The sequence below is a fragment of the Populus nigra genome, chromosome 11 (assembly GCF_951802175.1).
Source record: "Populus nigra chromosome 11, ddPopNigr1.1, whole genome shotgun sequence".
NCBI classification, from domain to species: domain Eukaryota; kingdom Viridiplantae; phylum Streptophyta; class Magnoliopsida; order Malpighiales; family Salicaceae; genus Populus; species Populus nigra.
Window position 1 is genome coordinate 7,801,376 of NC_084862.1, and position 27,115 is coordinate 7,828,490.

General features: G+C 33.6%; 2 protein-coding genes, 1 long non-coding RNA gene and 1 pseudogene across 5 annotated transcripts; 1 reads left to right on the forward strand and 3 right to left on the reverse strand.

Moving 5' to 3' along the window:
- Window positions 1–4,083: 4,083 nt before the first annotated feature.
- On the reverse strand, window positions 4,084–5,691 carry LOC133667992 (uncharacterized). Its single transcript, XR_009833613.1, has 4 exons — window positions 5,207–5,691; window positions 4,567–5,095; window positions 4,386–4,459; window positions 4,084–4,294 (listed from the first exon to the last, which is right to left on the reverse strand). It is a non-coding gene; the product is annotated as an uncharacterized LOC133667992 (long non-coding RNA).
- Window positions 5,692–6,403: 712 nt separating this feature from the next.
- On the reverse strand, window positions 6,404–10,398 carry LOC133667991 (uncharacterized; annotated as a pseudogene).
- Window positions 10,399–13,216: 2,818 nt separating this feature from the next.
- On the forward strand, window positions 13,217–16,428 carry LOC133668561 (phosphoglucan phosphatase LSF2, chloroplastic-like). Of its 2 annotated transcripts, none has more exons than XM_062088488.1 (5): window positions 13,217–13,415; window positions 14,627–14,832; window positions 15,004–15,174; window positions 15,401–15,613; window positions 16,114–16,428. In XM_062088488.1, exons 1-4 carry the CDS (start codon window positions 13,370–13,372, stop codon window positions 15,602–15,604), a joined length of 627 nt encoding a protein of 208 aa, XP_061944472.1. In that variant the 5' UTR covers window positions 13,217–13,369; the 3' UTR covers window positions 15,605–15,613; window positions 16,114–16,428. The 2 variants fall into 2 exon arrangements, with proteins under 2 accessions (XP_061944472.1, XP_061944473.1); XM_062088489.1 differs by having other exon boundaries at window positions 14,680–14,832.
- Window positions 16,429–16,970: 542 nt separating this feature from the next.
- On the reverse strand, window positions 16,971–20,899 carry LOC133668562 (uncharacterized). Of its 2 annotated transcripts, none has more exons than XM_062088490.1 (9): window positions 20,831–20,899; window positions 20,658–20,754; window positions 20,446–20,562; window positions 19,873–20,078; window positions 18,975–19,088; window positions 18,199–18,329; window positions 17,891–17,972; window positions 17,440–17,556; window positions 16,971–17,255 (listed from the first exon to the last, which is right to left on the reverse strand). In XM_062088490.1, the coding sequence occupies exons 1-9, from the start codon at window positions 20,840–20,842 to the stop codon at window positions 17,178–17,180; spliced, it is 954 nt and encodes a 317-aa protein (XP_061944474.1). In that variant the 5' UTR covers window positions 20,843–20,899; the 3' UTR covers window positions 16,971–17,177. The 2 variants fall into 2 exon arrangements, with proteins under 2 accessions (XP_061944474.1, XP_061944475.1); XM_062088491.1 differs by having other exon boundaries at window positions 19,873–20,083; window positions 20,436–20,562.
- Between the last annotated feature and the right edge of the window lie 6,216 nt (window positions 20,900–27,115).

Genomic DNA, 27,115 nt, shown 5'->3' on the forward strand with positions numbered 1-27,115 from the left:
CCCACACACACACACACAACAAGGATGATCAAATCCCTTAATTTTAGGGTCTAATAAACATAATCAGATCCCTTAATCCTAGGCCTAAACAATAATGAAAATCCGAGAGAGATAATCAAGGGATATACAGCTATGAAAGAAGAATAATCAGCGATATAAGCATGCAGCCATTGCAGGAGTCATATCAACATCACTAACAATTTAGCTCATGTAAATTTTTAAAAAGCATCTACATTTATAGACAAGCCTTCAGGCATAAACAATGCTCCACGAGTATCCAAGAACATGTCGATCAAATAATTTAAGTTACAACTATCACATCAAGGAAAAAGGCTATATGTAGGTACTTTATAGCCTTGCTTGATTTTACACGTGGGACTAATTGACCACAATTATCAAATTGAAACTTTTTCTCACAACTATCCATCCATGGATTCCAAAAGCAATCAATAAAGGGTCGCACCAAAAACTTTCAACCCAAATTTGCAGAACAAGCTAATGAAAACATCAACAATCAATTAACAAAACACGTAGAGATATATAGCACAGGTAATTACTGAGTTTTCAATCGTGAACTAGAGTGATCTTAGGAAGCTATACATGGTAAGCTAAATCTCCTTTTCTGTTTAAGAGAGTATGGTAAGCTAATTATAAACATGTATATAGTTAAGGCATCATAAACATGTATAAGAATCATCATGTAAAATAACATATAAGATTTTTATCGTAACTATCAATAATTTTGCAGACCACACCATCAATTTATGGACCCATCCAAATCTCCACATATCACGGTTTAGGCAAATACCTAGAAGAATAAGAATAATCAACGATATAAGCATGCAGCCCATTGCAGGAGTCATATCAACATCACTAACAATTTAGCTCATGTAAATTTTTAAAAAGCATCTATATTTATAGACAAGCCCTCAGGCATAAACAATGCTCCACGAGTATCCAAGAACATGTCGATCAAATAATTTAAGTTACTTACAACTATCACATCAAGAAAAAAGGCTATATGTAGTTACTTTATAGCCTTGCTTGATTTTACACGTGGGACTAATCGACCACAATTATCAAATTAAAACTTTTTCTAACTATCCATCCATGGATTCCAAAAGCAATCAATAAAGAGTCGCACCAAAAACTTCCAACCCAAATTTGCAGAACAAGCTAATGAAAACATCAACAATCAATTAACAAAACACGTAGAGACATATAGCACAACTAATTACTGAGTTTTCAATCGTGTACTAGAGTGATCTTAGGAAGCTATAAATGGTAAGCTAAATCTCCTTTTCTATTTACGAGATATATATAGCCAGCATGGTAAGTTAATTATAAACATGTATATAGTTAAGGCATCATAAACATGTATAAGGATCATCATGTAAAATAACATATAAGATTTTTATCGTAACTATCAATAATTTTGCGGACCACACCATCAATTTATGGACACATCCAAATCTCCACATATAACGGTTTAGGTAAACACCTAGAAGAATAAGAAGAATAATCAACGATATAAGCATGCAGCCCATTGTAGGAGTCATATCAACATCACTAACAATTTAGCTCATGTAAATTTTTAAAAAGCATCTACATTTATAGACAACCCCTCAGGCATTAACAATGCTCCACGAGTATCCAATAACATGTCGATCAAATAATTTAAGTTACTTACAACCATCACTTCAAGGAAAAAGGCTATATGTAGGTACTTTATAGCCTTGCTTGCTTTTACACGTGGGACTAATCGACCACAATTATCAAATTGAAACTTTTTCTCACAACTATCCATCAATGGATTCCAAAAGCAATCAACAAAGAGTCGCACCAAAAACTTTCAACCCAAATTTGTAGAACAAGCTAATGAAAACATCAACAATCAATTAACAAAACACGTAGAGATACATAGCACAGGTAATTACTGAGTTTTCAATCGTGAACTAGAGTGATCTTAGGAAGCTATACATGGTAAGCTAAATCTCCTTTTCTATTTAAGAGAGTATATATAGCCAGTATGGTAAGCTAATTATAAACATGTATATAGTTAAGACATCATAAACATGTATAAGGATCATCATGTAAAATAACATATAAGATTTTTATCGTAACTATCCATAATTTTGCAGACCACACCATCAATTTATGGACACATCCAAATCTGCACATATCACGGTTTAGGCAAATACTTAGAAGAATAAGAAGAATAATCAACGATATAATATGCATGCAGCCCATTGCAGGAGTCATATCAACATCACTAACAATTTAGCTCATGTAAATTTTAAAAAAGCATCTACATTTATAGACAAGCCCTCAGGCATAAACAATGCTCCACAAGTATCCAAGAACATGTCGATCAAATAATTTAAGTTACTTACAACTATCATATCAAGGAAAAAGGCTATATGTAGGTACTTTATAGCCTTGCTTGATTTTACACGTGGGACTAATCGACCACAATTATCAAATTGAAACTTTTTCTCACAACTATCCATCCATGGAATCCAAAAGCAATCAATAAAGAGTCGCACCAAAAACTTTCAACCCAAATTTGCAGAACTAGCTAATGAAAACATCAACAATCAATTAACAAAACACGTAGAGACATATAGCACAGCTAATTACTGAGTTTTCAGTCGTGTACTGGAGTGATCTTATGAAGCTATAAATGGTAAGCTAAATCTCCTTTTCTATTTACGAGATATATATAGCCAGCATGATAAGCTAATTATAAACATGTATATAGTTAAGGCTTCATAAACATGTATAAGGATAATCATGTAAAATAACATATGAGATCTCGTAACTATCCATAGTTTTGCAGACCACACCATCAATTTATGGACACATTCAAATCTCCACATATCACGGTTTAGGTAAATACGTAGAAGAATACAAAGAATAATCAACGATATAAGCATGCAGCCCATTGCAGGAGTCATATCAACATCGCTAACAATTTAGCTCATGTAAATTTTTAAAAAGCATCTACATTTATAGACAAGCCCTCAGGCATAAACAATGCTCCACGAGTATCCAAGAACATGTCGATCAAATAATTTAAGTTACTTACAACTATCACATCAAGGAAAAAGACTATAAGTAGGTACTTTATAGCCTTGCTTAATTTTACACGTGGGACTAATCGACCACAATTATCAAATTGAAACTTTTTCTCACAACTATCCATCCATGGATTCCAAAAGCAATCAATAAAGAGTCGCACCAAAAATTTTCAACCCAAATTTGCAGAACAAGCTAATGAAAACATCAACAATCAATTAACAAAACACGTAGAGACATATAGCACAGCTAATTACTGAGTTTTCAATCATGTACTGGAGTGATCTTAGGAAGCTATAAATGGTAAGCTAAATCTCCTTTTCTATTTACGAGATATATATAGCCAGCATGGTAAGCTAATTATAAACATGTATATAGTTAAGGCTTCATAAACATGTATAAGGATAATCATGTAAAATAACATATGAGATTTTTATCGTAACTATTCATAGTTTTGCAGACCACACCATCAATTTATGGACACATCCAAATCTCCACATATAACAGTTTAGGTAAATACTTAAGAATGATGCAAGAAGCCAAGTGAGGAATACCTGAACTAATCCAAGAAGCCAAGCAGACAAAGAACCTAGTAAAAATAGGAAAAGAAAAATCAATAGTGTTTAAGTCAAATGTGAAACCATATGGAGAAGCTTTCTATTAAGATGTCTTAACAATTGAAAAGGCTAGAGCACAAAACATTCAGATCGATAATCATGGTTGCTATCTGATTATAGTAGTGATAAAAAGTGATGTAATAAAATGAATTATGAGGAATCTACAACGAAAGTAGAAGAGTTGATATCCACAAGAGTAAGGAAACAAGTAAAATTACAAAAAATCAAATTTCACTCGACAAGCATATAGTATTAAGACTCAAAAATATGTGTGCCTATATAGGTCCCCCAAACCCTACACTAGGTCAAATAAAAGCAGGTATAAAATCCCTTACAAATTAATTTAAGTAACAAAATATCCAAATAATTCTTAAATAATAATTTTATAATTACTTATTTGCAAATTCTTCATCTACTAGACTGTGTTTTATTATTATCTACCATGTTATTTGTATGCATTAGTTTATTGAAAGTAGAGGATAAAAACCTAATGTGAGGCCCTATCAGCTGAAATTATAGCTTAGATAACAATGTGGAAAATTTTAGTTGAGGAGATACCTTACATTTTAGCATAGCACACGTTAAATCATAGCATCATCCTGAAAGCAAGGCACATGTTAAATAAAAGCATTCAACATTCTTTATCCCCAAAAAATAATTAGCATTTTTCTCTTTGCTAGAGTTTGATACCTTGGCTTGGATATATCCTGAAATTCTCTCTAGCAGGTCTTTCACATCAAGCTCAAGCTCAGTCTGCTTTTTTACTGCTTATGTTTGTCGTTGAAGTAAAGATAAGTAAATTATAATCCCACATTAAAAACAATAAGTAAAACAGAAGATATTTAAGCATTAAAATCCAATACCATAGTACCTCGTCACTTGCCTCAAGTTCAGCTTGCCTTTTCTGGAGGGCCTCGTCACTTACCTCATGTTGATCTAGTGCCTTCTTGTTCATATGGCTGAACTGCTGAAGTTGCTCATTGCACCAATGAGGCATTTTATGCAACTCTTTCACACTCCACTTATACCTATATGTTCCAATAAAAGAGAGCATGTCACTTCTCAAAAGATAAATGCTTAAGTGGAAGCATAGAAACATCACCTATCTCAGTTAGTACCGAGTACATGTGGGGGCAAGACCAAAACATCATCGTCTAGGATTTCAGTAAAGATATCGGCTCGCAAATCAGATAAATAAATTTCAAACATTAATTACAAGACACAATAGTTTAACAATACATTAAAAGCCAAGAAAAAAAAACTGAAGCTCAGACTAGTCATTTATCACGTGAAGAAACAATAAAGCAAATTCACAGTTCAGAGTTCTTGTATTGTGACTTCAGCCAATAAGTCTATCCATCGTATCAAAAACACCTGGAAGAAGGGCCATGAATTACAAGCTGCATGAAAAAAATGAAAAAGGTCGTAAAACAAAGTCTACAAATTTGCAGAAAATTCTTGATTCATATGGTCAAATGACACGACAAGAAAAACAGACATCTCTTTCTTACCATTGGGTGGCCTTGAGCAGTCTTGAGTAAAGAAAGAGGAACCAGCAGTTAACACAAGAAAAAAAAATAAGATTGTCAAAAAAACAGGAGAAAGATAGAAAGTTTTCAAATCAAAGACAGTTGAGATGGTTACAATGTTTTTTAGAGCCAAAAAGAAAAATCAAGCAACCTGCAAGAAAAGCCAGGGTCAAGAACATAAAATGAAAGAATGGAAAGAGATGGGAAATTTTGGAATCTAAAACAGATCAAGGATATTAGGGTTAAAGAAAATTAAAGCTAAACGGAGATGGATGTTCATCCAAGCATCACAATTGACCAAATGCCCATTGTAAGTCTCTCCTTCTTTCAATTTCACCAACTGTTACAGCATACAACCGCCATGAATTACAAGCTGCATGAAAAAAATGAAAAAGGTCGTAAAACAAAGTCTACAAATTTGCAGAAAATTCTTGATTCATATGGTCAAATGACACGACAAGAAAAAAAAAGACATCTCTTTCTTACCATTGGATGGCCTTGAGCAGTCTTGAGTAAAGAAGGAGGAACCAGCAGTTAACACAAGAAAAAAAAATTAAACATGCTTTAAATAATTTTATTTAATTTATTTCTTTTTCATAAGTTGAAAATGATCAGCCCAGAACAAATGTCTTGGATACCACGCACATATTTTAATTTGAGGATATCATCATATAACTAGCATCCAATCCAACAACTTAAGAGTTTTGTTGATTCACCATCAACCATATTTAGATTGTAAATATTGAATTAGTCCATGAGAGAGGGCCATTCATAGACCATATTCTAGTCACAACAAACACAATCCAAGAGACAAAAGTTACCTTTGCTTTCAAGGAATGTTTCCTCCTATCCAACCCTTCGTCCAAGTACATTGATAAGTGACCCAAAATACAGAGCAAATACAGTGCACGTGATTGTGATGACATTTTACGGCATGCTAAAATCAGGAGTTGTCAAAGGTACAAGTAATACTTTAGTTTTAGAGAGAACAGGACTCTTTTCCTGCATCACAGATCCATAATCAATCAAATAAACTTGAGCAGAAACATCTACTAACCTCAGCTTTGTATTTCTCTTCTTGAGTGACCACAGTAAACAGAAGTTCTCTTCCAGGCCTGGTCACTACATAAGTAACCACCTGCAAGTAAGGCTAAAACCAAACCGTGAGGCCTCAAAATGAATGGGACATACTTCCAAGTGTTCTCAACAATTTAAGAGGAAAGTGCATTCACCCAAATAATACTCTAGATAATTGGATACATAAGCATTATTATATTCAAATAGAATAACTGGGAAAGGAAGAAAGAAAGAAATACAACCCACAATGCTGTTTCACTGCAGGCAAGGGACCAATGGTGACAAACCTTCCGTGCAGTCTCACAGATGGCAACTGCTACCCAAGTTGGCCAAACAGCAATAGCAACCAAATTTGAGAAGGCAGCAACCGGAGCAGAGCATATTGCTGCAGTAACCCCAGCTAAAGTAAGGATGCGTCCCTGTGTTTGATTTGATAAGCGAAAGCACAACAAATTATAAACAGGAACTCTAATAATGTGAAATGCAATGAACACTGCAGTTTTGTCCCCAGAGATGCACAAACACAGAAAATATTATTTGAAGAAATTTATCAAGCAGATTTAAGGAAAGTAATTGCAGATACCAATGAACAGACAGTAATAACCACCAGAACCTGACATAATGAATTTCTCTGCTACAGATCATGCAATTTGTTAAAGATTCAAGATTGAATTAGTGTAAAAGAATATCATTTCTAAAAACATTTTGGTACCGGAATTCTTCTATGAAGCTTCCTTCTTTACATTTTTTACGGGGACAAATTTCAGATTCAATTGCATAAAGGTACCATGCATGTTCTTTGTATCCACCACATCCAAACAAACCATGAGATTATTTTATTTTCAGAAATTACCCTCTCTGAGGCTTGGGAATACAAAGATTAAAATTGCTTCAGGGGAAACTCACTAACAACTAATCAGAGCAAGACGCCTGTTAAATTTGATCATAATTCTGCAACTGATTTCCTTAATAATGGAACTCCAGTAAGTATTATCTATTTTCTTGGTTTTACAACCAGTCAGAACATCAAAACATTGAAGAAATATATTTGGTTATTAGCTTACTGTTAAAGTAAGTTGTCCAGCAAGGATAAAAACAGCAATGAAGCTATTTATCTGGGCAAACAATTTTCTTCTTCCAAGAGAGCTTGAAACAGTCATGGCAATTACTGTTACTTTCTACAAAAGAAAACAAGGATTCATTAGTGAGAGGAAATACGCATAATTCATGTATAGATGAGGATAAATCATATCTAGAGCAATGGCAACAAATCAAATCATTTTTTATCAATAGTCAAGCCTACAAAGTTTAAGCTCCCTAAATTTGAATTTACTTGTAGTGGAATCCCAGCTCCAATAATTACTTATTCTGGTTCATGTTACTTGTACATATTCTATGCGGGTATATAAATGTTTAAGAAACAAGTTTCAGATATCAAAAAATAAAATTAGCCAGCATATGACAGCAAAATTGGCAGATATTCTGGCTATCATAGTGGTAGTCACTTGGCATGAACCGTCATACCCAAGATCGGAAGGGTTAAGAGTGGAAGGGAGCGACACTTAGTTATGTTGCTAAGTTTTAAGCCATAAGGATTACAAAATAAATAAATAAATAAAAAGCCGAAAAAAATTGATAATGTGAGATCCACTGAGTTATACGATAAGGATAAGCGTTATCTCTGACCAACTGAGAAACAGAATGCATGTATAAAAAACACGGTCTGATCCCTTTCTTACTTTCAATCCACTCTTCCTCTTCCCTCTTGCTTTTCTCATGGTTAATAATAACAAAATCAACAAAAAGCAAGATAAATTATAGATAGTTCTCTAAATTAGTTTACTTCCTGTTCAGTCAAATCATAAAATTTGGTTTGGAAAGGGTGATTTAGAAATTCAGAGTACATGAACAGGAGCAGAGTTCCATTTTACCTGAAAATAGAAGAATAACGAAATAACTGCACTCAGCCACAGGAATAGAGACACATTCAACAAATAAGTTGAAGATAATACAAGCCGAAACCCATCTAAGATGACCCAAAGCTGAGGCCTCATCCTGGATGAAGGAGACTTTGGAGAAGAGACTTTGAAAGCTGGTGATGATCGTCCATCAGCCTCACTATGCTGATCAGCATCAACTTTTCTAAAAAGCAAAAGCATCCCAATAAGCTACATGAAAGCACCTGAAAAGCTCTTTCACTCTTCCAGAGATGCAAAATAATATGACCTACATGAATACATTTTTTTTTCTTGACAGGTGAGTAGCATGTAGTCTAAGAAGCTAAAAAAGTACTAGTGGATCATCCAGACTGTTCAAATGTTTTGACTAGAAGTGAAAGCTCCATAGAGAAAAGAAAAGGGTAAAAGAAATGTATCAGATACAAACAACAAGAATTTGCATTCACTCCGGAAGAACAGTTCGTACAAAACTAGGACATTGATTATCCATGAACTAAGAGACAGTAACAAGTCATCACTACTAAACAGACAGTAACAAGTCATCACTACTAATGGCTGACCTTATGGGAGATAATTCATGAGGAAGATGGGATACATCCTTGTCGATCCCTTTTGATGACTGTGCAGCTAGTTCCATCAACAAAGCAGCAAATAGAAGTAAAACTGCAATTGCATTGAACCAACCAATCATTTAAAACCAAATTCAAACAAACAGAAACTCAGACACTAAACAATCTCATTTTCCGAAGCATACGTACAAGGACCCAACCAAGCCATTGATGTAGCAAACAACGATCCAAATAGCTGACCAAGTGTAGCACCAGCACCAATGAACCCAAACAATCTTGAACCTGACTGAATACAACCGAAATGTCAAATGCATAATATAAAACCATGATGATTTTAAGGTCTCCACGTTGCAGCATCTAACCTCACTATCCATCACATCAATAACCCTAGCCCAAGTCGACGATATGGTAATAAGATTAAGCAGCGCAACCTTCAAAAAAAAGAAAAAAATTCCAACCATAGAAGAAACTCAAAAAGTCAAATCACAAGGCAATCAGTCGACATTTAATTTAGGAAATAACTAAAACCAATAGAAGCTTTCAAACTCATCATACCCAGAGAAACAATCCAATTCTGACAGAAATATAAAACCATCCATGATCATCCCAACTTCAAGAATATGTACTGCTGGTTCTGTCAACATCAACCTTCAAACCCTCTTTCAATTCAGTTGATATAGCAACAGTACCCTAATCATTAAAAAAAAAGAGACAATTTACTCAGAAATTAAGACAAAAAAACTGTTGGTAATTAAAAATAATAATAAAAAATACCTTTGACTTGAAGAGCGAAAACTCAGCAGAAGCAGAGGAAGAGAAATGCCATGGAAAGAACAAGAGAACAAGAGAAACGCTAAAAAACCTGTGTATCAAAAACAAAGCCTGGTGGTGGTGGGGGGCATGAAATCTCAAGAATTAATGATTGAAAATCAAAACCCATTTCAGTGATTTTATTATTACAATCACAATAATAATGAAAGAAAAAAGGGAAATGGTAACCAACCTTGGATTTAGAGAAATTAGGGAAAGAGAAAAGGAGAGTTGATAAAGGAGCAGCAATCAAGGTGAGGAATAAGGATCCGATAAAGAGAGCTGGAAGCTTCGATAAACCTAGAGAGATTGCACCTTCATCCCGCAATGGTAACACTACAAAAGATGCACTCAAAATCTGCAACGAGAAACACTAAAATTAATTTATGAATTCTTGATATTGATTTAAAGAACAAAACAAAAGAAGAACAAGATTTAATTATTATCATTACGAAGAAAAAGCAGGAAGAGGAGTTAAGGAGAGGTGAGGTTTCGTGAGGGTAGATGGACACGAAGGTGGAGAGGATCGCATCTAATTGAGGCCTCCACCTATCCATTACCATGTTCAGTACTGACATTTTCTTCTTCCTTTTCATTCACTTCCAAACCTTCTCTTCTTTTTCTTTTTCTTTTTTCTCCTCTTTCCTACCAATTGCACATCAGAGTTTTATTTTGTTTTATTCTTTTGAAAAAAGATTGGACTTTTTCAAAGGATTCCGTTGCCCGCACAAAATTCATGAAAAAAATCTTCAGGCATCCAGACAATCTACAACGGTAACACTAATTATCTAAAACAATAAAAAATCAAATAAAAATAAAGAAAGAATAAAATTATACATTTAAAACCCAAAAAACATATGAAAAAAAATCAAGATTCACACGAAATTGAATTCATGAAAACAAACTAAAAACCACAAAAATCTATCTCAGCACATTAAAAAAAATCTCATCGAATGAACAAATCAAAGTTTAAAAAATATAATAATCAAGATTAACATAAATATAACCCGTAAGCTATCCTTGTCTTTATCATCAATGCCATGTCAAGAATTCTCCTAAATCACCACCACCATCTCTGCCACCTCCACAAGAAAGACCAGTACGCCGCGATAAAAAATATCAAAGCCGTCACCGTCACCTAGATCTCCCGGCACTAAAAACTCCAGCATTGCGGTTTCAAACATTCCACCTTGCAGTTTCACTTCTCTCTCTAATTTTAGTCGATCACTGAATCAAACAATGGTAAATCCTATAATAATGAGAGAGCAGGAGAGAGCGTTTTGAAGAGTAAAAGAGAAAGACTATTTCCAGAGAGAAAGTGGTATTTTCATTTATTTTTTTAGAGAGAGAAAGAGAGAGAGAGGAAACCGTTGTTGATGGTTGAATTCAACGGAGAAGGTAGAGCTCGGGAAATTTTTTCAAAAAAATTAAGGTTTGTTTTCTATTATGACAGCCCTTGATATTGTTTTGTCATTACGGGATTGTCGAAGCTTTGAAGAGTATGGTGTGGTTGTTTTGGAGGGTAGTTTTGGGAGAGAGAGCTCAACGGGCTAAATGTCAATGCTCATTATTTTATGGATATAAAGGTGGTTTTTATTGTTATTATTATTAATTTGGAAAATTAAGTATTCTGTAATTTGGTTGGAATTATAATTATTAGCTCCAAAAATTACACGACTAAATTAACATTGTGTATGTTCTATTTTATTTGCCGTTTCAGGTTCAACTAATTTTTTTAAATATTAAAAGTGCTAATAAATTTTTTATTTAATTATACAATAACAAAAATAGACAATCGCAAAATCAAAACATCAACCCAATACGATCGCGTGCAGGCCTACTAGTTCAGGCCTGCGCACATGAGACTGTAATGTTTTTTTTTTAAGTTAAAGATACAGATGACATCTCATATGCCCCGATGCTTTAAAAAAAACGAAGTGTTGTTTAAAATCTCATTTGAAAAATTAAGCATTCTGTAATTTGGTTGGAATTATATTTTTTAGCTCGAAAAATTACACGACTAAATTAACCTTGTGTATGCACTATTTTATTTGTCGTTTCGGGTTCAACTAATTTTTTTAAATATTAAAAGTGCTAATAAATTTTTGGTTGTATAATATATTAAAAAATCATGTCTCTAATTCTCTGGTGTTTTCTGATTTATGCTTTGCATGAAATTGAGATTACACCTTCATTTTAGGTAAGATTTACCCTCTAAACCACAATTTAAGAAAGACAATTGATAAAATCCAAGCAATACTAAAAAATATGTTAGAAGTTCTAGTTGGTCTAGAGATAAAATTTAGAACCAAAAGGTTCAAAAAGGGTTGTATCTGACTTTTTCAAGAAACATGTGCTAAGATGGACTTCAATAAGATGTTTAAATAATGAAGTCTTGATTAATTTAATTCATATTCAAGAAAGGCTTGTAGATGGACATTCATAAATTACAAAAAGATTCAAATCTATCTTTTGACCTTTCTCTACTATTTTGGTAAAAATTGGAGCTATAAAAGGGATTTTAATTCAATTCTAGTTGGATTAATCAAGGCTTTTAATGATGCGATCCAAACAATACCAAGAAATACGTTAGAGGTTCCAGTTGGTTCAATGACAAGACTTAGAGCTACAAAAAGGCTTTCAATGGCTTCGAAACACATAGGCTAAGGTGGATTTCAAGAAGATAATAAATAATAAAGTACAAGCCTTGATTAATTTATTTCATGTTCAATAAAGACTTGTAGGTGGTCATTTAGACATTATAAAAACATTCAAATTTGTCAGTTTGACTTTTTGATATTGTTTTGGTCATAACTTGAGCTACAAAAAGAATTTTAATACGATTCCAGTTGCATTGGAAAATAGACACCCATAAATTTCCATTGATGCATGAAAAACCTTTTAATTCATTAATACGAGGGAAAACCATGAATTTGAAGTTAAACTTTGATTTTTCTAATAGATCATAAAAAAGATTTTAGTCTTATTTAAATTAATTAGGCTATTATTTTATTTATCTTTTAGTTGTTATTAGGCCTTTAGAGATATTAGAGCCTTTAATTAAATTTATGTTCATAGAATTATTATTATTTATTAGGTTTATCCATTTTTATTAGGGATATCCTATTGGACTTAGAGTTATTTTTAGTATAAATACTATTTTGTAGAAACTTGTTTTTTTAAAAAGATTATTTTTAAGAAAAAAAATTAGCATTCTTGTTATTTTTTGTATGGTTGAGTGATTCTCATACTAAATTTTTTATTGAATTTGCAAATTCTTCAAATAATTAATCAATTTCGTCAACTTCATTGTGATTTAATTTTATTTATTTGCATTTCTTATAAACGTAAAGTGATGATGATCATTATGTATAATTTTGATTTTTCAAGAAAAATTCTTGATGGGTTAAGTCACAATCCATTTAAATCAAATTCTAGAAGGTGTCTGCATCAATTAAAGTTACCAACGTATTTTAAAAAGAGTCTGCATCAACAACCAAACAGTAATATTTGTAACCGAGAAGAAAAACGACAATTGTCATGCTTTCAAACAATCACTCAATAGTCAGAACTGGAATTTTATGGTCTTTAAGAGTTGCTTTAAAATGGGCAGAACTGGAATCCATTGTAAGTTACCAGCTCATAGTCATGGGAGTGGAGTTGAGGACAACCCCACAGGAAAGAACTTATCATTGACCTCAACAAACAGGATGTAAGAGTATAATATTGCCATGAAAAGGATGATGAGGAACCCATACGAGTATCATCATGATCTTGGTTAGTTAGTTTCCCTTTTACCTCCATGTTCCTAATTATTTCTTGCTCTTGATCTTCATCTTTCATTTCCATCTAAGATTTTGGTACTGTGTTTGTTCATCCGTTTCTGTGTGTCAGTGTTTTGTGTTCCTTTTATACTTTCAGTTTGTTTTTCTCTGGTGGATTGCAAGTAAGGAGAATGTGCAGGTTGGCGGATATGTTTTTCTGGGTTCTTCTTGCTTTTGCCATACAATGAAATTTCCATAATACTAAATACTTTAAGTTGTGTTGTTGAATTCAATTCTGAAGTAATCCAATAACAACCCATTCTGTGGTTTTTAATTTTTTGAAATGGTCAATGACTATATAATTTAGGCAGCATCTGAATCTGGATGGCATCCTTTTATCCTTAATTTATTTAATTTTATGTTGTCAGTTCATTCGTAAGTATGAAGCTTAACACAGAAAAGGTTGTTACTTTTTCCATGAATTCTTTGCTCTCTATCTTTTAATGGAGTTGACCATGCTCACGGTAATGCTTCCACTGTCACCCTCTAATTTCGGATGCAAGTTATTGAGAATCACAAATCAATAGTTGTATAGACACACTTTAGGGAAAAGCTTGAAAAAATAATCCTGATCTGTGTCACTTCTGAGAAAGATGACTTATCATTGCTATTATATTACCTTTCAGCTGAATGAAAGCATTTTATATATGTCTAGATCTTATGGAAAAGGGTTGGGATCGACCCAGCCATTTTTTTAAAAGAAAGACTTTTGATACAAAATTTGTATCAGTTTTATTTATTACAGCCCGACATGCATGGGTCTAAAGGTGTAGGGATTAAAATAAAAGGTTCAAGTTTTGAAATTGCTTAACCTTTTGACTAACTTGGAAATAGAAAAGTCTGAAGCCGCACTGTACAAGTATTCTTTTGAATGGCTACAGAAATCATTGATAAAGATGTGTGTGAGTGTGAACTGTAGACACCCATATCAACTAGTTTGTAAATGAGGTTTGGTTTTGTTGATAGAGCTACTACCATCATCAACACAAGTCTAAAATCTAAACGATTGCAAAGAAGTTATGTATCTTGCAGTATAGGCTCCACCATTAGCATTCCACTTTTGGCTCCCCTGCACCCGAACTTTTTATGGTAAATGCATTCCAGTTTTCTTACCGTGTGTGTTGTGTTCCTTAATTCAGTCGATAACTGACATGCTATATTCAGGTATGAACTACACATTGATAACTGATAATGTGATTGTGGGATCCCAACCTCAGAAACCTGAAGATATAGAACATCTAAGACATGAGGAGAATGTGGCCTACATTCTAAACTTGCAGCAGAACAAGGACATCGAGTATTGGGGCATTGACTTGCTGTCTATTATACAGAGATGTCAACAACTTGGAATCCGTCATATGAGAAGGCCTGTAAGAAAGTGCTACTCATTGAAAATTGAAACATGTAGAAGACTCGAATTTCCAAAATTAGTTATTATATGTTTCAACCATTTTTCATGTGTTCATGCCTGCGTTTTATTTTTTTACCAGTGTTTTCTTGGTGCTAACTGGATGAATTTGCAAATATAATTCTTTCTTCAGGCTACAGATTTCGATCCAGATTCCTTGAGAAGTGCATTACCCAAAGCTGTTTCATCGTTGGAATGGGCTATTTCTGAGGGAAAAGGCAGAGTGTACGTACATTGCACAGCTGGACTGGGAAGAGCCCCTGCTGTTGCTATAGCTTACATGTTCTGGTTTTGTTGCATGAATGTTAGTTCTCAACTCTTCTACTATTTATTTTTGTCAAAAATTATTATTTTAAATTTCGGACTTGTATTGATATGATTTCTTACAAAACTGTGGGCTATATTTGGTATGGATATCATGATATTATCGGACTTCTAGAGTGATTGTTTTGATACAATTTCTTGATTGATTGATTCGCTAACTGGAACACATTTTTCTGATTGTCATTTTTGCTACTGGTATGGGACAGCTTAATACAGCTTATGATACACTAACTTCGAAGAGACCTTGTGGACCCAGTAAGAGATCGATACGAGCAGCTACTTATGATCTAGCCAAGAATGATCCATGGAAGGAACCCTTTGAGAGTCTACCAGAATATGCTTTTGAAGATATGGCAGATTGGGAGAGGCACTTGATTCAAGATCGTGTCTGTTCCCTCCGTGGAACATAAGCATTTAAGGTAAACATTTTGTTGTCTTGCAAAGCATTTAAGGTAAACATTTCTAGTTCAAGATTCTGAGGCTGTGATCTGATAAAGTAAGGGATCTCTCCTGGAGGTTATTTTGTCTGATCATTACTAGATGGATTAGCAGCGCATCTCGCTATTCAGCATATCCATAAAAATGTGAAAACAAAATAATTATATTTTAATCTGGTGAAATTACTAATACCTGCCTTGACCACGTGTGAAACGCAAGCAAACCTGATGAAATAAATAGGAGACACAGATTCATCTAGCCCTGACACCCTCTAGTGCCCTCAAAGTCTGAAGGGCGACTATCATCCTGCACAAAAGTCAGTTATTTGCATGCATGGTAGGGACTAATTTCAGTTATCCTTCTAGCCATTGCCAAAACAAAGCATGCATAATTTATATAATTATACTCCCCCTTATTTTATCATATGAAAGTTGAAACCTTGCTGATGTACATTCTGACTGGTTGAATCATGTTGACCCAGGATAATTTCATTTGATAAAGCCGCTACGAGGAGAAACTCAAATCAATCAACTGCAAAGGGCTGGTTTCATGGGACGAGGGAACTTGCAGGGGAGGCAAATGGTAGCTCATGGCTAGAGATGAGCTTGGAACCTGTGCACTTTGTTAAAATAAATGAAAAAAAGTGAAGCAGAGGAACTCCGATTAGCACAGTTTAATAGCAGTAATGGAAGCTTTACCTGTATCCAAATGTACAATAATGGTACTTATGTACCTAATATTGGGAAACTCCGTGAATTAGTGCAGGTGTAATAATAATCTTGGAGGATTTATCAAATATCAATCTTCAGTATCCCTCCCCGACAATGTTACTTCATTGTTAACTGGGAGTAGGGACACGCTCTTGTTGAGGTATTGTTCACTGTTCATAAAAAGAATCGATGTTCGAGCTTTACAGTGGATAGCTAGCGAACGAGAAAACCGCCCTGGACAATGTCTACGGCTATCCCTGTTTATGGCCTGGGATCTTGGGTGTTAGGTACAAATCTTTTTTATTTTATGTTTTTTTGCGCTATGATGACAGATAATGTGGTTCTTGGTCACCCCAATTGGCGCTAGATGGGAGGAAAAGATGACAGGTGAACAGCTCTTACAAAGATTGAAATCCTATTTCAGAGGTGCAATCTTGTGTCTTGAGCTAAGTTGATAGAATCAAATTTATTCACGACTGTGTAACCACCACACAGCAGCACTTTTTTTCCACTGATACAATTGCCTGTGATCTGCACAGATCAACCAACTGCAACTCAACTTAGCATTTAGTAAAATTGCAATGTTTTGCTGGTGAATTGTGTTCTAAAGAAGTCGAGTTACCATGCCTTGAACCGAGTAAAGTTGGAGCAGTATTAGCACAAGGAAACATCATCGTACATGCATTTGACATAGTGAGACATGCTCTACCAGCCATTAACTATCAGCCTATAAAATTATAATCCCAAAGAGGAAATGATACAAAGGAATTATTTATCTTTGTTTCCTTTGTTCAATAACTGTACATAAAATCATTCTTCAAAAACCTAAAAAAGTTTAGACGGCCTGGAGCTTTGCAAGTTGAGCTTGCCGCTGTCCTAAATGGAATGCTGTAAAAATCCAAAGTAAACAGATCTGCAGCACAAAGACGATTAACAAAACCTTGCATTATTCTTGGTTGAAAAACATAATCATAACAAATGAAATGGCATTTTCAGAGCATTACTTGATGTGGTGCAGAACTACGTTGGAATTAAAAAGGTTGGATCAATAACCACCATAATAATTAATCTATAAAATTTGATGGTTATATACGTACAGGCAGAGCATAAAGAGACACAGTTGATGTCCTCCCATGAAGAGTGCTGAATAGTAGTTTGTACATTCCTGCAGCTGTAGCATCTCCGAGCCGTTGAACAATGACATCTATGCAAACCTGTGGTAAGACATAGTGCTGGTTGACATAATGCAGTAGAAGACATGCAAGCAATTATTCAAAATCTAATGGTAATATCAAACAAGAAATGCGTGAAATCCATGTTATTTGCATCAATTGCAAAGGTAAGTGTACTCATGCATGCCTAAAAGAGTCTCAAGGGATTTCATAAAAATGACATCAGACATGAAACGAAATTTCTGCCAAAAGGGGAGAAAAGATTGGAGATCGATAAGTAAGCAACGACATTACTGCTTGTTAACAAAATCTGGTATTAATAGCCCAATTCAATCAGGGATACATAAAACTTACTAGTGCAGAAACATCTACTAACCTTAGCTTTGTATTTCTCTTCTTGAGTGACCACAGTAAACAGAAGTTCTCTTCCAGGCCTGGTCACTACATAAGTAACCACCCGCAAGTAAGGGTAAAACCAAACCGTGAGGCCTCAAAATGAATGGGACATACTTCCAAGTGTTCTCAACAATTTAAGAGGAAAGTGCATTCACCCAAATAATACTCTAGATAATTGGATACATAAGCATTATTATATTCAAATAGAATAACTGGGAAAGGAAGAAAGAAAGAAATACAACCCACAATGCTGTTTCACTGCAGGCAAGGGACCAATGGTGACAAACCTTCCGTACAGTCTCACAGATGGCAACTGCTACCCAAGTTGGCCAAACAGCAATAGCAACCAAATTTGAGAAGGCAGCAACCGGAGCAGAGCATATTGCTGCAGTAACCCCAGCTAAAGTAAGGATGCGTCCCTGTGTTTGATTTGATAAGCGAAAGCACAACAAATTATAAACAGGAACTCTAATAATGTGAAATGCAATGAACACTGCAGTTTTGTCCCCAGAGATGCACAAACACAGAAAATATTACTTGCAGAAATTTATCAAGCAGAATTAAGGAAAGTAATTGCAGATCCCAATGAACAGACAGTAATAACCACCAGAACCTGACATAATGAATTTCTCTGCTACAGATCATGCAATTTGTTAAAGATTCAAGATTGAATTAGTGTAAAAGAATATCATTTCTAAAAACATTTTGGTACCGGAATTCTTCTATGAAGCTTCCTTCTTTACATGTTTTACAGGGACAAATTTCAGATTCAATTGCATAAAGGTACCATGCATGTTCTTTGTATCCACCACATCCAAACAAACCATGAGATTATTTTATTTTCAGAAATTACCCTCTCTGAGGCTTGGGAATACAAAGATTAAAATTGCTTCAGGGGAAACTCACTAACAACTAATCAGAGCAAGACGCCTGTTAAATTTGATCATAATTCTGCAACTGATTTCCTTAATAATGGAACTCCAGTAAGTATTATCTATTTTCTTGGTTTTACAACCAGTCAGAACATCAAAACATTGAAGAAATATATTTGGTTATTAGCTTACTGTTAAAGTAAGTTGTCCAGCAAGGATAAAAACAGCAATGAAGCTATTTATCTGGGCAAACAATTTTCTTCTTCCAAGAGAGCTTGAAACAGTCATGGCAATTACTGTTACTTTCTACAAAAGAAAACAAGGATTCATTAGTGAGAGGAAATACGCATAATTCATGTATAGATGAGGATAAATCATATCTAGAGCAATGGCAACAAATCAAATCATTTTTTATCAATAGTCAAGCCTACAAAGTTTAAGCTCCCTAAATTTGAATTTACTTGTAGTGGAATCCCAGCTCCAATAATTACTTATTCTGGTTCATGTTACTTGTACATATTCTATGCGGGTATATAAATGTTTAAGAAACAAGTTTCAGATATCAAAAAATAAAATTAGCCAGCATATGACAGCAAAATTGGCAGATATTCTGGCTATCATAGTGGTAGTCACTTGGCATGAACCGTCATACAGTAAACCTGAGATTAAAATCCCAGTCATACCCAAGATCGGAAGGGTTAAGAGTGGAAGGGAGCGACACTTAGTTATGTTGCTAAGTTTTAAGCCATAAGGATTACAAAATAAATAAATAAATAAAAAGCCGAAAAAAATTGATAATGTGAGATCCACTGAGTTATACGATAAGGATAAGCGTTATCTCTGACCAACTGAGAAACAGAGTGCATGTATAAAAAACACGGTCTGATCCCTTTCTTACTTTCAATCCACTCTTCCTCTTCCCTCTTGCTTTTCTCATGGTTAATAATAACAAAATCAACAAAAAGCAAGATAAATTATAGATAGTTCTCTAAATTAGTTTACTTCCTGTTCAGTCAAATCATAAAATCTGGTTTGGAAAGGGTGATTTAGAAATTCAGAGTACATGAACAGGAGCAGAGTTCCATTTTACCTGAAAATAGAAGAATGACGAAATAACTGCACTCAGCCACAGGAATAGAGACACATTCAACAAATAAGTTGAAGATAATACAAGCCGAAACCCATCTAAGATGACCCAAAGCTGAGGCCTCATCCTGGATGAAGGAGACTTTGGAGAAGAGACTTTGAAAGCTGGTGATGATCGTCCATCAGCCTCACTATGCTGATCAGCATCAACTTTTCTAAAAAGCAAAAGCATCCCAATAAGCTACATGAAAGCACCTGAAAAGCTCTTTCACTCTTCCAGAGATGCAAAATAATATGACCTACATGAATACATTTTTTTTTCTTGACAGGTGAGTAGCATGTAGTCTAAGAAGCTAAAAAAGTACTAGTGGATCATCCAGACTGTTCAAATGTTTTGACTAGAAGTGAAAGCTCCATAGAGAAAAGAAAAGGGTAAAAGAAATGTATCAGATACAAACAACAAGAATTTGCATTCACTCCGGAAGAACAGTTCGTACAAAACTAGGACATTGATTATCCATGAACTAAGAGACAGTAACAAGTCATCACTACTAAACAGACAGTAACAAGTCATCACTACTAATGGCTGATCTTATGGGAGATAATTCATGAGGAAGATGGGATGCATCCTTGTCGATCCCTTTTGATGACTGTGCAGCTAGTTCCATCAACAAAGCAGCAAATAGAAGTAAAACTGCAATTGCATTGAACCAACCAATCATTTAAAACCAAATTCAAACAAACAGAAACTCAGACACTAAACAATCTCATTTTCCGAAGCATACGTACAAGGACCCAACCAAGCCATTGATGTAGCAAACAACGATCCAAATAGCTGACCAAGTGTAGCACCAGCACCAATGAACCCAAACAATCTTGAACCTGACTGAATACAACCGAAATGTCAAATGCAGAATATAAAACCATGATGATTTTAAGGTCTCCACGTTGCAGCATCTAACCTCACTATCCATCACATCAATAACCCTAGCCCAAGTCGACGATATGGTAATAAGATTAAGCAGCGCAACCTTCAAAAAAAAGAAAAAAATTCCAACCATAGAAGAAACTCAAAAAGTCAAATCACAAGGCAATCAGTCGACATTTAATTTAGGAAATAACTAAAACCAATAGAAGCTTTCAAACTCATCATACCCAGAGAAACAATCCAATTCTGACAGAAATATAAAACCATCCATGATCATCCCAACTTCAAGAGTATGTACTGCTGGTTCTGTCAACATCAACCTTCAAACCCTCTTTCAATTCAGTTGATATAGCAACAGTACCCTAATCATTAAAAAAAAAGAGACAATTTACTCAGAAATTAAGACAAAAAAACTGTTGGTAATTAAAAATAATAATAAAAAATACCTTTGACTTGAAGAGCGAAAACTCAGCAGAAGCAGAGGAAGAGAAATGCCATGGAAAGAACAAGAGAACAAGAGAAACGCTAAAAAACCTGTGTATCAAAAACAAAGCCTGGTGGTGGTGGGGGGCATGAAATCTCAAGAATTAATGATTGAAAATCAAAACCCATTTCAGTGATTTTATTATTACAATCACAATAATAATGAAAGAAAAAAGGGAAATGGTAACCAACCTTGGATTTAGAGAAATTAGGGAAAGAGAAAAGGAGAGTTGATAAAGGAGCAGCAATCAAGGTGAGGAATAAGGATCCGATAAAGAGAGCTGGAAGCTTCGATAAACCTAGAGAGATTGCACCTTCATCCCGCAATGGTAACACTACAAAAGATGCACTCAAAATCTGCAACGAGAAACACTAAAATTAATTTATGAATTCTTGATATTGATTTAAAGAACAAAACAAAAGAAGAACAAGATTTAATTATTATCATTACGAAGAAAAAGCAGGAAGAGGAGTTAAGGAGAGGTGAGGTTTCGTGAGGGTAGATGGACACGAAGGTGGAGAGGATCGCATCTAATTGAGGCCTCCACCTATCCATTACCATGTTCAGTACTGACATTTTCTTCTTCCTTTTCATTCACTTCCAAACCTTCTCTTCTTTTTCTTCTTCTTTTTTCTCCTCTTTCCTACCAATTGCACATCAGAGTTTTATTTTGTTTTATTCTTTTGAAAAAAGATTGGACTTTTTCAAAGGATTCCGTTGCCCGCACAAAATTCATGAAAAAAATCTTCAGGCATGCAGACAATCTACACCGGTAACACTAATTATCTAAATTAATAAAAAATCAAATAAAAATAAAGAAAGAATAAAATCATACATTTAAAACCCAAAAAACATATGAAAAAAAATTAACGTTAAGATATCAAAATATCAAGATTCACACGAAATTAAATTCATGAAAACAAACTAAAAACCACAAAAATCTATCTCAGCACATTAAAAAAAATCTCATCGAATGAACAAATCAAAGTTTAAAAAATATAATAATCAAGATTAACATAAATATAACCCGTAAGCTATCCTTGTCTTTATCATCAATGCCATGTCAAGAATTCTCCTAAATCACCACCACCATCTCTGCCACCTCCACAAGAAAGACCAGTACGCCGCGATAAAAAATATCAAAGCCGTCACCGTCACCTAGATCTCCCGGCACTAAAAACTCCAGCATTGCGGTTTCAAACATTCCACCTTGCAGTTTCACTTCTCTCTCTAATTTTAGTCGATCACTGAATCAAACAATAGTAAATCCTATAATAATGAGAGAGCGTTTTGAAGAGTAAAAGAGAAAGACTATTTCCAGAGAGAAAGTGGTATTTTCATTTATTTTTAGAGAGAGAGAGAGGAGACCGTTGTTGATGGTTGAATTCAACGGAGAAGGTAGAGCTCGAGAAATTTTTTCAAAAAAATTAAGGTTTGTTTTATATTATGACAACCCTTGATATTGTTTTGTCAATTACGGGATTGTAAATTAAGGATTCTGTAATTTGGTTGGAATTATAATTATTAGCTCCAAAAATTACACCCTAAATTAACCTTGTGTATGTACTATTTTATTTGCCGTTACGGGTTCTGTTAATTTTTTAAAATATTAAAAGTGCTAATAAATTTTTAGTTGTATAATTAAATATGATTTAAAAGATTAATTTTCAAATCTTATAACCTATTTCTTTAAATATAGTTGTAAACTAAATTACGCTGAAATTGGTCCCGAACAAAAATAATTGATTTCATGAGTTCAAATATAAACTTAATTACTAGTAAAAACATGATTTAGCTTGTAAAAAAACTTCAATATCATAATTATTTTTAAAAAATTATTGAGACAAGAACATATTGAATCTGAGCCTAATGACCCATGTCATGGATTCCATTGAGTTTAATAAGTTTTTATATAAATTTTTATTAATTGTATGATAAAAATATATTGTCTTAAAATTGAGCACTAGCTTATATAAATAATCATTATAAAAAGCAAACAAAAATAAATCATGTCGTTTATTTTCAAACCAATCTAATATTGAAGGGTAAAATTGAGAAACAAATTAAAAATAATTAAAGAACCAAAAACAAAAAACAAAGCCTGTTGGTCTAGTGGGTGAACTCGTCAAACCTATAAATCAAGTAACTGGGACTAGCACATCAAACCTGCGAACCGGGGTATGGGCTCCAATGGGATTATAATTTGTTTATTTTTTCAAAATTATTTTTTATTTAATTATATGATAACAAAAATAGACAATCGCAAAATCAAACATCAACTCAATATGATCGCATGCAGGCCTACTAGTTCAGGCCTGCGCACATGGGCTTGTAATGTTTTTTTTTTAAGTTAAAGGTGCAGATGACATCTCATCTGCCCCGATGCTTTAAAAATATAAAAAAAGATGAAGTGTTGTTTGAAATCCCAGAATCATGCCACTGGAGTGGCAAGAAAATCAAGGTCCATTGTTTTTTTTCCTTTTAAAAACTCATTTTCAACTTTTTTTTACCAACACCCTATGAACCTTATTAAACCTAACCATGACCTATAAAAACACAAAAAAAACTAGCCTGAAACATAAAATCAACTAGAAATCAAAAATCTTCTTGGGCTCGGATTTGTTTTTTTGGTGTTTTCAAGATAAGAAAACACATAATTTAAAGTCCTCTTATTATATGGAACCTTTTAACACAAACACTGAATGTTTTGGTGGCCTAAAGCTTCCCCAACAATAACTTTCTCTCTCTAAATCGGGATTTGACGATCCCCTTTGTCTCCTCTATAATAAAAGGACTAAGAAAAGAGAAAAATAAAGTTTGGTGTCAAAATATATTTTTTGAAAATTATAGGAACCGGATACCTAAATGCTTAAAAAAATGGTGGACGACAATGAAATTCTCAAACAAATTGCATACCTGCTATTAATTTTACCCGCTTTTGTCACTTCAGTTTCCTAGCTTTCAATTCCAACCCCCACCCCTAAAAAACATGCTATGGAGTTCTAATTTTGGCTCAAAATGACTCAATTGTGCAAAAGAGAAGCTTTGGGATCAAATTGAAAATTTTAAAAGATTTCACTACGGTAATCCATAGTGAAATGTGAAAGGATAAACAGTAATTAAATTGTAGTAAAAACGCCACACCATTTAGCTTTTCTTATAATAGATATCATAAAAATCAATTAGATGAAGTTTCTATCTTTAAACACTAATCTTCTCTTCTCTTGATTATCTAAACCTAAATTAATGAGATATGTTGAAAGCTCATAAATCATGGAAGGAGAATTCCAATTTTGGAGTTTTATTTCTTTGAGTGAGTGACCTTTTTTTAGTGACACTACATAAAGCCTGGGAACTGGGGAGGGGCAGAAAGTAAAAACATAATAGCTAGGTAAATTAATAGTGAAAAATGACATGTGGGAACTCTAAAAAAAGCTAGGTTTTTCTATTCATTTTCATATGCACGAAGTATCTATGTTTTTTCACCTGCTTTTTTTTTATTGAGCAATTATGATGATTTTTTGGATGTCATTGGTTAATTGGTTTTTTGTGTTTGTTGGGTGGAGCTCTCCTAGTGCAAGAAAATAGTCATCAGAAAGTGGTTCAACATCACCAAGAGAAAAAATAAAAAATTTCAAGCTGATGATGTTTACAAAGGTGGTCATTTTCATTTCTTTTCTTGGGATTTTGTTGATGGACGCATAACCACTTTGCATATGGCAACACTAAATTGACATGTTGAAAGAGTGCAGCAACTACTCTTGGACTTGGGAGCTTATGTTTATGAGGTCATTATAAAAGATGGATCTTGTTAAAAGCGTGGACTTGGGAGCTTCTGTTGTGGCAATTAAAGGCACTGTCATATTTCAATTCAAAAGATAAAGGCAACACATGCAAGAAATGGTGATCATATTAACCAAGGAACATCCATGGCCAGTATCATCTCTTGGAAATTGCAATAGTTTGCTCTCTTCCTCGACAAATTAAGTCAATCATGCCCAATGATTTGATTTGATTTTGAGGATTCAAAATCATGGAGTAGTGATAAAGGGTGCTAGTTTGTCCATCTTTTTAGGTTTGTGTTGTTGAAAAATATGAAATTGGAGTTGATTTTGTATTGCCCGCGCACGCGAAATACCAAGTTATAGTTCCTTTATATATTTTTTTGGCAGAGTTGTCATATTAATATTGCAAGGGCTATTTAATAAATAAATAAATAATAATTTTAATTTTGTAAATTCTCATATATTTTTTGTTGATTTTGTTTTCTTGCAATGATATTTAATGTTACCACGAGTATACAAGTACAAGATGCGCAATCCATACAAAACTTGTCAAGGGCGATTTTTTCTCATTGTTATGGTTAATTGGTTATTAGAAGATTTAGGCAAACCTTGGAATAAATCCCTTAATTAATTATCAACTTTTTTTTAACATGGTCTATATAGACTAAATTCTTTCTCATGTGAGTCCTCTAACTATTATGCATTTTTCATCTTACGAACTTTTTTTATAAGAAAAACATTAATTTTACATTTATATTGGAGGATTACAATTAATTATCAACTTTTTTTTAACATGGTCTATATAGACTAAATTCTTTCTCATGTGAGTCCTCTAACTATTATGCATTTTTCATCTTACGAACTTTTTTTATAAGAAAAACATTAATTTTACATTTATATTGGAGGATTACTTTAAATGTAAATATTAGTACTTTTGGTTACAGTTTCTTGGACGCACTTAATTTCTCCATTCATACATGCTGTTATGGAGGCTTTCCTTTTTATTCTACTTTTCTTCTGAGTGTGAGCGGCGGGTCTGTGGAAGCGTTCCTTAAAGTGAGTGTGTCGGTTAGCATATTAGCGTTTGTGTTTATTAATATTTCTATACGTAAAGACCTTTAAAATCATTTCAAGTGTCTTATCCAAATCTAAATAATTGTAGCATATATATATATATATATATATATATATATATATATGCATCTAAGATATTTTTAATAATGCCGCATTAGGTGATATGAACTGCATATAAATTAGAGGTTTTGTATGTTATATGAACATTTGGATGTGTGTGTATGCATGCACTTATACAAAATAGCTACCCTTGGTTTAGTTGTTAATTTGATGCTAGTTTTGCAATCATGGAGTGTTTATTTTTAGAGGACATCACTTGTAAAAATGTCAATTTAAGTGATTTCAATGTATTTTTGTATTTCAATGTTAATTTAAAAACTTACATCACTCGTATGAGCAGCTCTGTAAGTAAAAAAAGTGAGCAAAAAAAGAGAAAAGGTGGAAAAATATTGATCGGGGTTAACATTCGAAGTTCATTTGATTGTACGGTAAGGAGTTTTAAACTCAATTGTGCAAGTTAAAGTAGAGAGAAATGAATTTTTATGTAAAATTCTCAAATTTCAATTAGGATTCTTGGATGAAAATTGAGGGAATTATAAAATTATAATGGAATGATGTAGTTGGAGAAGATTAGATTAGGAATGACTCAAATAATGAGTAACTGAAGAACAAGATTTTGGTATTTTGGTTAAATTATAGCCGACCATAATAGATAAAAAGTGAGGAAATTATAGAGCTAAAGTGAATGTTTAATTATTGTATGTATTTAGTATATGAAGATGTGTGGATGATGATTATAATTGGATTAAATTAACTGTCAAATTTTAATTGATTTTCTTGTTAGTATATTGTGGATTAAAACTACATTAATGGTTTACAATTGATAAATTGAGTTAGATTAATATATTTAATAAAAATTCATAAACAATTGAAGATCATATTATGAAAACAATTGAACCTTATATAGGGTTGGCCA

Excerpts from the sequence above, each read along its gene's own strand:
- LOC133668561 (XM_062088488.1), top strand. The coding sequence starts at position 13,370 with ATGAAAAGGATGATGAGGAACCCATACGAGTATCATCATGATCTTG. Across the intron at positions 13,416-14,626 it reads CGAGTATCATCATGATCTTG|GTATGAACTACACATTGATA; the intron begins GTTAGTTAGTTT and ends TGCTATATTCAG. Across the intron at positions 14,833-15,003 it reads TCCGTCATATGAGAAGGCCT|GCTACAGATTTCGATCCAGA; the intron begins GTAAGAAAGTGC and ends TTCTTTCTTCAG.
- LOC133668562 (XM_062088491.1), bottom strand. Across the intron at positions 20,563-20,657 it reads AATGGCTTGGTTGGGTCCTT|TTTTACTTCTATTTGCTGCT; the intron begins GTACGTATGCTT and ends ATGCAATTGCAG. Across the intron at positions 18,330-18,974 it reads CTGGACAACTTACTTTAACA|GGACGCATCCTTACTTTAGC; the intron begins GTAAGCTAATAA and ends AATCAAACACAG.